The following is a 12,502-nucleotide window of genomic DNA, read 5'->3' as shown; positions in this document are numbered from 1 at the left end:
TACCCGAGCATATACTCATGGGTTCAAACACCACATAGCCCCTTGAAAAGACCTTAAGCATGGTCCGTGCCAAAATTCACAACCATCAAGACACCATAAAATGGTCTCCATAACCCATAAATACACCAACATATAGTATTTAATATGGGATCTACCGGACCATGATGATGGTGTTTTCATGGGTTGAACCCATTTCAAACACCCATGTCAAACCCCATGAGCATGGGTGTATTATGGGCTTTTCGTTTGCTCGGGTAGCTAAGAGTCCGCCTTCTCATTGCCCGGGATGGAGCAATCAGAAGGGACCCACACCAAGGTAAGGAAAGATTTGTCAGATAAAGCACTCAGTAGCTCCCGTATTTACTCCAAAAAATACGAGAAGTGCTGTCCATGTTTCATCAAGCGAATAGCGTGTACTAAGGCTGCCCGGGACAATGAAATAATGGTCTGCGGGTAACGTGTCATGAGTTTTCAATTTAAAATTTAAACTACAAGGGACAGCCCTATGGGGTTGCACGTACTATCGACAGTCCTACACTACTAAGTGTGAAATATTTAATTTCTTATTTATATTTTAACGACATTCAATTAGGTAGAGATTACTGGGTAGGGAAAGTTATGAAAATTAGAACCATAGTACTCAAGTAAGAGCAAAGATGTGAAGTAAACAGATTTAATTTTTGTCTTCTGCTAATGAGGGTCGAGCTTAGGCAGCATAGCTACGAATCATCCGAGTTCACTAGCATGTGTCCTGGTATAGGCAGACAAGTCTATCTTTACCGTGACAACAACAATTTCTTAGTCCATTTGGATTAATGATAAATCAAATATACTCCATTAATTACAGTTTAAATATACTCAATCAACATCGAATGTTACATATTGAACCAAATCGTCGTGCTTATCAGGTCATTTTATTTGTAGTAGGCGATCGAATCCGATTAAATTTATCTGAGAAGACTTAAAGAAAAACCTATTTTAATCCACCTAGCGGTGCAATTGTGCCTTTCTCAATCATGAATCACGAGAATGTGTGCGTTGTTTATATTCATTAAAAGCTTTTAAATGCATATATTACATTTTATTATTATACATCACATGACAACTATATACAAGAAAATAAATCATTATTCGAGTTCTAAAATTTTGAAAAAGAAAAAACAGCCACGGTAATATTGAACTAAAAAAAGGTGCAAAATCGGCAAAGTCCCAAAAAGTCGATTTTTATAAAAAAAAAATTTTCGAGATAACATAAAATCTCGACGTTTCATGCATTTTAAAGATGTTTGGCATCAAAAATACGATTTCTGAAATTTCATGAGGTCCCCCCTTTGAAAAAAAAATTTGAGCTCCGGCTTATATGGGAATTTCATATGTGACCGGACGGTTTAGTCTATATTCCCGGAACCATATAAGCGATCCGTACGAAATTTTATAGACATCTATGGGGATATTATAGCTATCATTTGGGACTAAGTTTGTGAAAATCGGCCCAACCATTTCCGGGAAACTGATGTGAGTTCGTAAATTTTGAAAGATGGCCGCTTTTTCGGGCACTTCCGGAACCGTTTATGGTGGTCAATGTAGTCAACGAAAGTTTGGTTGGCCGTCGGTGACCTAGAACAGCAAATTTAAGTTGTTTGAGAGACATTTTAGCGAAATTTTTACCTTTTTTGCTTTCATCGGAGTATCGGTTTGAATCACAATTTGCTATGTGATCGCACGCCACAACCTGTAACTCCGGAACCGGAAGTCGTATCGGGATGAAATTAAATAGCCATTTACGGGGATGCAATACCTTTCATTTGAGGCCAAGTTTAGTCGAATCGGTCTAGCCATCTCCGAGAAACCGATGTGACTGTTATTCTGAATTTAGATACTTCCGCCGGGGCTTTCGGAACCGGGGACGGTGGCCAATGTGGCCAAATAGACTTTGAATGGATGTTAGTGACCTAATACTACAAATCGAAGCAGTTGTGGTCGTATTTTGGAAAAATTTTCACCTTTATACATTCATTGCAGAATTTATTAAAATCGACATTTTCTGCGTGTTCGTACTTATCACCCTGTAAATCCGGAACCGGAAGTCGGATCCATTAGAAATTCAATAGCAGCCTATGGGAACGTTGCACCTTTCATTTGAGACTAAGTTTGTCAAAATCGGTTCAGCCATCTCTGAGAAAAATGAGTGACATTTTTGGTCACATACACACACACATACACACACACACATACATACACACATACATACACACACACAGACATTTGCCGAACTCGACGAACTGAATCGAATGGTATATGTCACTCGGCCCTCCGGGCCTCCGTTAAAAAGTCGGTTTTCAGAGCAATTGCAATACCTTTCTATTGAGAAAGGCAAAAAGGTGCAAAATCGGCAAAGTCCCAAAAAGTCGATTTTTATAAAAAAAAAATTTTTCGAGATAACATAAAATCTCGACGTTTCATGCATTTTAAAGATGTTTGGCATCAAAAATACGATTTCTGAAATTTCATGAGGTCCCCCCTTTGAAAAAAAAAATTTGAGTTCCGGCTTATATGGGAATTTCATATGTGACCGGACGGTTTAGTCTATATTTCCGGAACCATATAAGCGATCCGTACGAAATTTTATAGACATCTATGGGGATATTATAGCTATCATTTGGGACTAAGTTTGTGAAAATCGGCCCAACCATTTCCGGGAAACTGATGTGAGTTCGTAAATTTTGAAAGATGGCCGCTTTTCCCGGGCACTTTCGGAACCGTTTATGGTGGTCAATGTAGTCAACGAAAGTTTGGTTGGCCGTCGGTGACCTAGAACAGCAAATTTAAGTTGTTTGAGAGACATTTTAGCGAAATTTTTACCTTTTTTGCTTTCATCGGAGTATCGGTTTGAATCACAATTTGCTATGTGATCGCACGCCACAACCTGTAACTCCGGAACCGGAAGTCGTATCGGGATGAAATTAAATAGCCATTTACGGGGACGCAATACCTTTCATTTGAGGCCAAGTTTAGTCGAATCGGTCTAGCCATCTCCGAGAAACCGATGTGACTGTTATTCTGAATTTAGATACTTCCGCCGGGGCTTCCGGAACCAAGGATGGTGGCCAATGTGGCCAAATAGACTTTGAATGGATGTTAGTGACCTAATACTACAAATCGAAGCAGTTGTGGTCGTATTTTGGAAAAATTTTCACCTTTATACATTCATTGCAGAATTTATTAAAATCGACATTTTCTGCGTGTTCGTACTTATCACCCTGTAAATCCGGAACCGGAAGTCGGATCCATTAGAAATTCAATAGCAGCCTATGGGAACGTTGCACCTTTCATTTGAGACTAAGTTTGTCAAAATCGGTTCAGCCATCTCTGAGAAAAATGAGTGACATTTTTGGTCACATACACACACACATACACACACACATACATACATACACACATACATACACACACAGACATTTGCCGAACTCGACGAACTGAATCGAATGGTATATGTCACTCGGCCCTCCGGGCCTCCGTTAAAAAGTCAGTTTTCAGAGCAATTGCAATACCTTTCTATTGAGAAAGGCAAAAAGACAGAAAACTGTGACAAAAATCGACCTGTTTTAATGTTTATAGGACAATCTCAACCTTGAAAAATTGTTTAAATTTTTTTGATTGTCTGCGGTAAAAAAACCGGACCGATGAAGCAAATTCAAATTTTAGGCGATATAGTCACATTTCATATGTGGAATAGGCTTTCTAGTTGTATTTTGCCCTTGTCGTAACTTTCCTAAAGTAGACATTTAAATGTAGCGAATGCAGTGGTCTTATTCAGATAGCGAAGCAAGTAGAATATTGTATTATTAGAACCAAAGTAGATAGGCTGAGCGGAAATGAATCACGTAGAATCAATGAACGTAAATAATAAACCTTCGGTACGCTTTCCATCAATTCGCGTAATTTTTTTTATTTGTGTACAACGAAAGCACATATTGTTATACACATTCGCCTCAAGCATTGAACCCAAGCGAACGGTGCACAGTAGCGATGCCATTATAACAAATGACAAATGTCTAATTTTGCCAGATTTATAAGTTTTAGAAGCTGCTATATACACATTTTGGAAATTTGGGTAATATTGTCCCAAATTTTACAAAAATGATTGATGCTCATTCTATGAAAACTAAAATGTATGCCAAATTTCGATGACTTTGAGGTCGCTGTCAAGTGCCAGATTTCGCCAATCATTTTTAGTTGAACTACCAGATTTTCTTTGAAAAATAGTGGCAACACTGGTATACAGTTGTACAATGCTTGAATCAAACAGTTGTGTGAGTGCATCGTTCCCAAATGGAAGATATGTACCAAGCAAAATTATTCAACGCTAGTGACGAAGGTGGGAGTGAAAGAGACAACTAGTACCACGACAACTATGTTAACAGTGTTTGCATATGTACCTCGACTGCACAAGCGGTTTTGTGCACGAGTTTTATACGAATTAATGAGTTCGTGATTGTACATACAATGGATTCTTGAAGTGAACAGGGTACAGGAGAAAGCATGGTGATTGATCAAACATACTCAGTCACCTGTTGAACCAGAATACCAGGCAACTGATCTTGTCCAACAACATCTGTTCCTTAAAAAGTCGATGATGGCGTCATTCATAAAAGCGTAGCGCTCTAGGTACCTAAATCTGTCGTGCCAGACTTGGGAAGCGCTACTTTCTGTGTGCAAATGCGTGGTAAAGGGTTTCTGTCACAAATAGCCTAAAACAGTTACTCTCAACCTGAGGTCCGCGGACCCCTAGGGGGCCGTCAAGTCGTTGCTTTGTTCGTTCCGAGTGGATATTGAAATTTCAAATCTTGTTTCCTAACAGACTGAAAACTATATATTGATAGCATACAGAATCGATGCTAACCCGTGGGGAGCCGCAACAGCCCAAGGGGATTTCTAAGGGGTCCGTGGTACGAAAAAGGAGAAATATTTCGATACCCTGAATCAGAGCTGGAAATTTTCAACAAGTTGTTTTGAATTTGAAGGAGGAACAAATCACAAATCATACCATACTATGTTCAATTCGCAGTTGTTCGTTTGCATTATCCATTCAAATAGCCGAGCTGCTCAACATACTGAACATACTTCTTACTGTTCATGTAAGCTTGTAAACGCAAAACAAGTCAATATTTAACCTAAACTGGCCTCTACAGAGCAGATGACAACTTTGGTTGGTGAATGAAAAAGCATAAATTTGATATGAAGACGTACGGTTTGGTTATGAAAATCCCGTCAATTTGAAAGTGAATGATTAAGGGAGGCTTTGGAATTGAGTGATGGTTGGGTTTGATTGAACTGAAAGTTGGCGTTTGAAAATGAAAATTTGCACTACTGAATACATGGAGTATTCATGCCTTCAACAAAATGGTTTGTAAAAGCACTCTTGAAAACTTTGCTGAAGACATTAAGTCTCGAACTAAATTTGTTTGAAGAGTAAATTCTCTATACATACTTCTTGGAAGTTATAAGGCCAAAATTATTTTATCAGATGTTAAAATGACGTTGTAAAATTCTTCGAAGATACTATACCTTCGAAATTGGCGGTTTCGAAATGATGTTATCTTGATCTTAAATAACCGTTTTCGAACGTTTATTTTACCTATTCATATAATTGAGCTTGTGCGACCATCCCTGGCTGCTACTCCGTTATTGATATGGACTAGTTGAAGTTTCACAGTGAATCAGTAGATACCAGACCAGGAGAAAATAACTGGCCAATAACCCGAGTATACTATTTTCTGGTATCATGCCAAAACCTGGTATTAATTGTTTATTAATACCTCATTGAGGTATTAAGCAGGTATTGAAGAATCCCTACAAAATACGTCAACAATGACCGACGGCAGTGAGGCGAATATCATCGCACTGATCATGCCTATGAAGCTTATACAGCACGTTAAGAAATTTTTGGCATGTTTTATTGTTTATGCACTAGATCATCAAATTCATTACAAAAATTATAGCAGTCATTTTTAGCAGCGGAGGCGACAATGGCTGAAAACAAAATGCAGCAAAGGCAAGATTGTGAGTTCTCTGGCGGGGCGGGGAGAGTGGGTTCTTTGTGAGTTTTGTAAAAGCAGCAAATGGAGACCCCTAACACCAACAACATCTATTTTATATGTGATCGTGATCGAACGATTTTTTGCCCATTCACATTGTTCAAAAGGGTTTGCTTTTGGGCATGAGACTGTGAGCGCAAAAACAGAAAATGCGAGAGTGTTGTTTTAGGTATAGCTGCTTTTTCAACAAAAGAAAGCACATAGTGCATCTTTTCCTAAGATTCGGTTATTAAGTTTCGGCAAAAAGTTAAAATTCATGCTAAATCTACATTATACACCACTGCTGTATTTCGGAAAAATTAGATGCAATAAATATAGCGTTAACACTGTATTTTTTTATTTATTCTAGCAGTTAATGCACATTTCTTCAAAAATACACAAATATTTACAATACTGAGGAAGGGAATGTATGTCACTCGTTTTAAATCTAAAAATATCATCTCTTTTAATTGATTTCACATTCATTTTCTAACCGTGTTTTTTATCTTTGGCTACAACTTAAACTAGAAAAATTAAACGTTTGTTACGGTAAATGTTACTTTAATTGATTTACAATATGTATTCCTAAGCCATCAAATGTTTGGTATGCTTTTTTGGTCTATGGTTTCGAGTTTACAATTGGCTTTAAGTCAAATGATGTTAGTTTTATTTTATCCATTCGCAAACTCATAATCCTGCTATCCAAAAGCAATGTTAATCATTGCGAGGCTTCGCTCTACCCTACGTCCTAGTGTCATTCTTATCAACATACGATTTATTCGACTAATCAGCGAGGCGTCGTCCCAAACCGAGTCCTGCACCGCATCAATAACAGCAGAACAACAAAAGCAATGTGTTCACCGGTTCGATCGTGTGACGACCGACCGTTTTTTTAACACATGCTAACAAATGAAACAACCTCGCTTTATCAGATCACTTCGAAATACGCACTGCAGTGAGCCGGGTACAACTAGTAAAACTCATAGCTAGAGATAAGCGAACAAAACATTATTTTTTGCATTGTTACCCCGATATCATGATAGGCAGTTCATCGATTGAATCCGCTTTTGACAGATTATTTTGATCCAAAATGAAGTCCACGCTTTTCTCCTTCTTTGAGTTTTTCTAGGTATGAAGATAAACGGTTCACTTAATGCTGCATATGATTGCATGATTTCGAACACTCCGTTCACCGCACACAGGTGGGTAGGTTAACTGGGAAGAATACGTTCAATTCGATCAGACTGGCCATGATCAAAAACATGGCGTACATTATCAGACAAGTGTTGCCCACTCGCCGGTTTAGTTTGAACTTATTCAGCCAAAATGCAATGTACAGCAACAGCAGCGTCGACAGTAACGAAATGGCCGAGTATTCCAAACCAGCCGAATTGATGCCCACCCAATGATGACCCGGTTCGATCGGTGAGAAAGCAGCTTTGATGAACCATGGCAGCCCCAAACACAGCAGGATGTCAAACGTGTTCGATCCGATCGAGTTGCTGATTCCCATGGAACCATGCCCTGTGGTAAGTGAAAAAAAAACACTAACTTATGATATCTGTGCTCAGGTAAGCTACCAATAAACTAATTTCCGTTTCAATATGACTTACCCTGCTTAGCGACTATTACGCTAGAAACCGCTTCTGGAACGCTTGTTCCTGCCGCCAAAAAGGTGATTCCCATAACCGAATCGGGTATTTTGAGCGTGTCACCTGTGTAGGGGTAGAAAAGGAAATATTAGCATACATTGAAAACGAAATTGTGATTTTATCCATATATGACGGCACTGAATAAAAAACTGTCGGTCCATTTGATTAAAAACAATTTTATCTTGCGGTAATGTAAGTGTTTGAAGTAGAACGCGTAAACAAAGTCCATTACGTTACGTTTGGTGAGTAATTTTTAATTATTTTTCTGGCTGCGTTGAGTGAACACGGATTTTTTATAATGAAGTATAAAAAAACCTCAATCTTAATCCACACATTTGTGCAATTATGTTCGGAATTATGACCGATTGTATTATTACATGTCACGGTCACTGTATCCTTCCTATTTTATCAGCTTTGCGATGTTAGTCTGGGGTGGCATTACGCATCTCGATTCAATCAAAATTCTATCGACTCGACCTTGTTTCGCATTATGTATTTCGAACCGAGCATGAAAGTAAATTTTCGTTCGAGTTCGCTCGAAGAAGTCCCACGTACTTTGAGCTACTTTATATTATATCTATTTTCACCATCAGGAACATACTTTTTTGGAAAAAGTAATACTAAGTATTGATGATAAATTATCCTACACCAAGTAATAATAAAAACCTATTTTAATCCACCTAGCGGTGCAATTGTGCCTTTCTCAATCATGAATTACGAGAATGTGTGCGTTGTTTATATTCATTAAAAACTTTTAAATGCATATATTACATTTTATTATTATACATCACATGACAACCATATACAGGAAAATAAATCATTATTCGAGTTCTAAAATTTTGTAAAAGAAAAAACAGTCACGGTAATATTGAACTGAAAAAAGGTGCGAAATCGGCAAAGTCCCTAAAAGTCGATTTTCATAAATAAAATTTTTTCGAGATAACATAAAATCTCGACGTTTCATGCATTTTAAAGATGTTTGGCATCAAAAATACGAATTCGATTTTTGAAATTTTTTGAAAAAAATTAGAGTTCCGACTTATATGGGAATTTCATATGTGACCGAACGATTTAGTCTATATTTCCGGACCCATATAAGCGATCCGTACGAAATTTTATATACATCTATGGGGATGTTATAGCTATCATTTGGGACTAAGTTTGTGAAAATCGGCCCAACCATTTCGGGAAACTGATGTGAGTTCGTAAATTTTGAAAGACGGCCGCTTTTCCCGGGCACTTCCGGAACCGTCTATGGTGGTCAATATAGTCAACGAAAGTTTGTTTGGCCGTCGGTGACCTAGAACTGCAAAGTTAAGTTATTTGAGAGACATTTTTGCGAAATTTTTACCTTTTTTGCTTCCATCGGGGTATCGGTTTGAATCACAATTTGCTATGTGATCGCACGCCACAACCCGTAACTCCGGAACCGGAAGTCGGTTGGGAATAAAATTTAATAGCCATTTACGGGGACGCAACATCTTTCATTTGAAACTAAGTTTGGTTGATTCGGTCTAGCCACCTCCGAGAAACCGATGTGATTGTTAGTCTGAATTTGGATACTTCCGCCGGGGCTTCCGGAACCGATGATGGTGGCCAATGTGACCAAAGAGACTTTGAATGGCTGTTAATGACCTAGTACTACAAATCGAAGCAGTTGTGGTCACATTTTGGAAAAATTTTCACCATTATACATTCATTGCAGAATTTCTTAAAATCGACATTTTCTGCGTGATCGTACTCATCACCCTGTAATTCCGGAACCGGAAGTCGGATCCATTAGAAATTCAATAGCGGCCTATGGGAACGTTGCACCTTTCATTTGGGATTAAGTTTGTAAAAATCGGTTCATCCATCTCTGAGAAAAGTGAGTGAGATTGTGTTCGCGTACACACACAGACGCACATACACACACACATACATACACACACATACATACATACACACACAGACATTTGCCGAACTCGACGAACTGAATCGAATGGTATATGTCACTCGGCCCTCCGGGCCTCCGTTAAAAAGTCGGTTTTCAGAGCAATTGCAATACCTTTCTATTGAGAAAGGCAAAAAGGTGCGAAATCGGCAGTCCCAAAAAGTCGATTTAAAAAAAAAAAATTTCGTGATAACATAAAATCTCGACGTTTCATGCATTTTAAAGATGTTTGGCATCAAAAATACGAATTCGATTTCTGAAATTTCATGGGGTCCCCCCTTTGAAAAAAATTTTGAGTTCCGGCTTATATGGGAATTTCATGTGTGACCGGACCGTTCAGTCTATATTTCCGGAACCATACAAGCGGTCCGTGCGAAATGTTACAGACATCTGTGGGGATAATATAGCTATCATTTGGGACTAAGTTTGTGAAAATCGGCCCAACCATTTCCGAGAAACTGATATGAGTTTGCTAGTTATGAAAGATGGCCGCTTTTCCCGGGCACTTCCGGAACCGTCTATGGTGGTCAATGTAGTCAACGAAAGTTTGTTTGGCCGTCGGTGACCTAGAACTGCAAAGTTAAGTTATTTGAGAGACATTTTAGCGAAATTTTTACCTTTTTTGCTTCCATCGGGGTATCGGTTTGAATCACAATTTGCTATGTGATCGCACGCCACAACCCGTAACTCCGGAACCGGAAGTCGGTTGGGGATAAAATTTAATAGCCATTTACGGGGACGCAATACCTTTCATTTGAGGTCAAGTTTAGTCGAATCGGTCTAGCCATCTCCGAGAAACCGATGTGACTGTTACTCTGAATTTGGATACTTCCGCCGGGGCTTCCGGAACCGATGATGGTGGCCAATGTGACCAAAGAGACTTTGAATGGCTGTTAATGACCTAGTACTACAAATCGAAGCAGTTGTGGTCACATTTTGGAAAAATTTTCACCATTATACATTCATTGCAGAATTTCTTAAAATCGACGTTTTCTGCGTGATCGTACTCATCACCCTGTAATTCCGGAACCGGAAGTCGGATCCATTAGAAATTCAATAGCAGCCTATGGGAACGTTGCACCTTTCATTTGGGACTAAGTTTGTAAAAATCGGTTCATCCATCTCTGAGAAAAGTGAGTGAGATTGTGTTCGCGTACACACACACAGACTCACATACACACACACATACATACACACACAGACATTTGCCGAACTCGACGAACTGAATCGAATGGTATATGTCACTCGGCCCTCCGGGCCTCCGTTAAAAAGTCGGTTTTCAGAGCAATTGCAATACCTTTCTATTGAGAAAGGCAAACAGTGTTAAAACAAATCGATGGAGCAAAGTGAAGGCACATTGACTTGTCTAATCGCTATTTGATAGATGTATAGAATCACAATCATTTTTGATTTCAAAGTGGTGATTTAAACAATTTTATATTCTAATTGATTCATTTATTCTCGACTATTCCTCAATTGTTTTCAATATCACAATATAGCCTTCAATTCAATGCCATAATATACGTTTTATACACCAACAAAATTAGGTGTTATATCATCATTTGCATTAAATGCATGAAAATACAGAATACTATCTTATATAGCAAAGAACTTTGAATCAAAATGAATTATTAACAAATTTTAGTGCATCAACCGATTAATAATTATGACATCTACAATTTCTGGAAACACTTCATTTTGATTATGTTCTCGCTATCTCTAGTGTTTTTTTTAATAGCCCGCCTCTTACCCCCACACCAAAAAGCTCACAAACGGAGCCCCCTGGTAGTGGACACATCAGTTCTCAGCGTACAAAAAAAAGGTCAGCACAACAAAACAAAGTTATGAATCGCGGAAACGCAGAGAACAAAAAAAAACAATACGAGACCGACAAAACACAAAATTTGACAAGAAGCTACGGCGAGTACCCAGCGGAAAAAAAAATCCTTTTAAGGGTCCCATCGTAGCTTTGCAGGAAGCTCATAATAATTTAAATTTAGGGGAACATGGGGAGACTTGACCAGGTTTTCAGCTAAAATTGCATAAATCTCTAAAAAAGCCTTCAATCCCCCAAAAATCATCCAGATATAATGCGCAAAGTTATTGCGCGTCTTCATGATTTTTTGCAGAATTTTTAATTTAATTTTTGAAAAGTTACAAAAGTTTTTCTGTGATCGTTTTTTCGTGGCGTGGGGAGACTTGACCAAGATAATTTTGAAAAATCATAACAAAAAATAATGACATAAAACATACTGTAATTATTTTTTCCCTATTGTCGAGATCCTTAGGTAGCAGTAAAAAATATAAAAGAGTTGCATTTGATAAATTTTGATTTTTTTAAATGCATTTCTTTTTAAGGATTAACTGTACTGCTTGCATTGTATGTTCACACGTCACGAAATCAATCCTACTATTGCTAACTTTGCTTACAAATTTTAAAATATAAAGACTTATGTTTGGGGTGGGATTTTTTTATGGCGTGATTAACATTAACAGTAGGTACCACAGCTTAATAAATATTAGGAATTTTGCATCTTTCTTCAGCTGCTCGCCACTTGGTCAAGTCTCCCCATAAAATCTTGGTCAAGTCTCCCCAACATTAGTTATTGCGTTCAATTTCATGCGAATTCTAGTAATAACTATTCCAATGTTCCAGTTTATGTAAAATCATTTCACTACTTCACAAGGATTAAAATGGTATATTAGTCCTTTAATAGTAATTAGTAGTCGAGTAGATATGTCCATACAAAGTTTGATAAAAAATTACATCATTTATTGCAAATTTATTAATCACGTAATATTTTCTGCAAGGAAACGATTTTTTACTCCAAACTTTCAAA

At 38.0% G+C, this 12,502-nt stretch overlaps 1 protein-coding gene across 1 annotated transcript in view; it reads right to left on the bottom strand.

Annotated features, from left to right (window-relative positions):
- Window positions 1-6,413: 6,413 nt before the first annotated feature.
- LOC131695302 (sodium/potassium/calcium exchanger 3-like) overlaps window positions 6,414-12,502 on the bottom strand; it is a 44,561-nt gene continuing 38,472 nt past the window's right edge. The window contains exons 7-8 of the mRNA XM_058983771.1: window positions 7,691-7,792; window positions 6,414-7,601 (exon numbers count right to left, since the gene is read on the bottom strand). Coding sequence (XP_058839754.1) covers window positions 7,267-7,601; window positions 7,691-7,792 — 437 coding nt within the window. The 3' untranslated portion in view covers window positions 6,414-7,266. The remainder of the gene's footprint in view (window positions 7,602-7,690; window positions 7,793-12,502) is intronic.

This window comes from Topomyia yanbarensis, unplaced genomic scaffold (genome assembly GCF_030247195.1).
Source record: "Topomyia yanbarensis strain Yona2022 unplaced genomic scaffold, ASM3024719v1 HiC_scaffold_34, whole genome shotgun sequence".
Taxonomy (NCBI): domain Eukaryota; kingdom Metazoa; phylum Arthropoda; class Insecta; order Diptera; family Culicidae; genus Topomyia; species Topomyia yanbarensis.
Note: the sequence above shows the minus strand (reverse complement) of the source record. Positions and strands in the feature narration are given on the sequence as shown.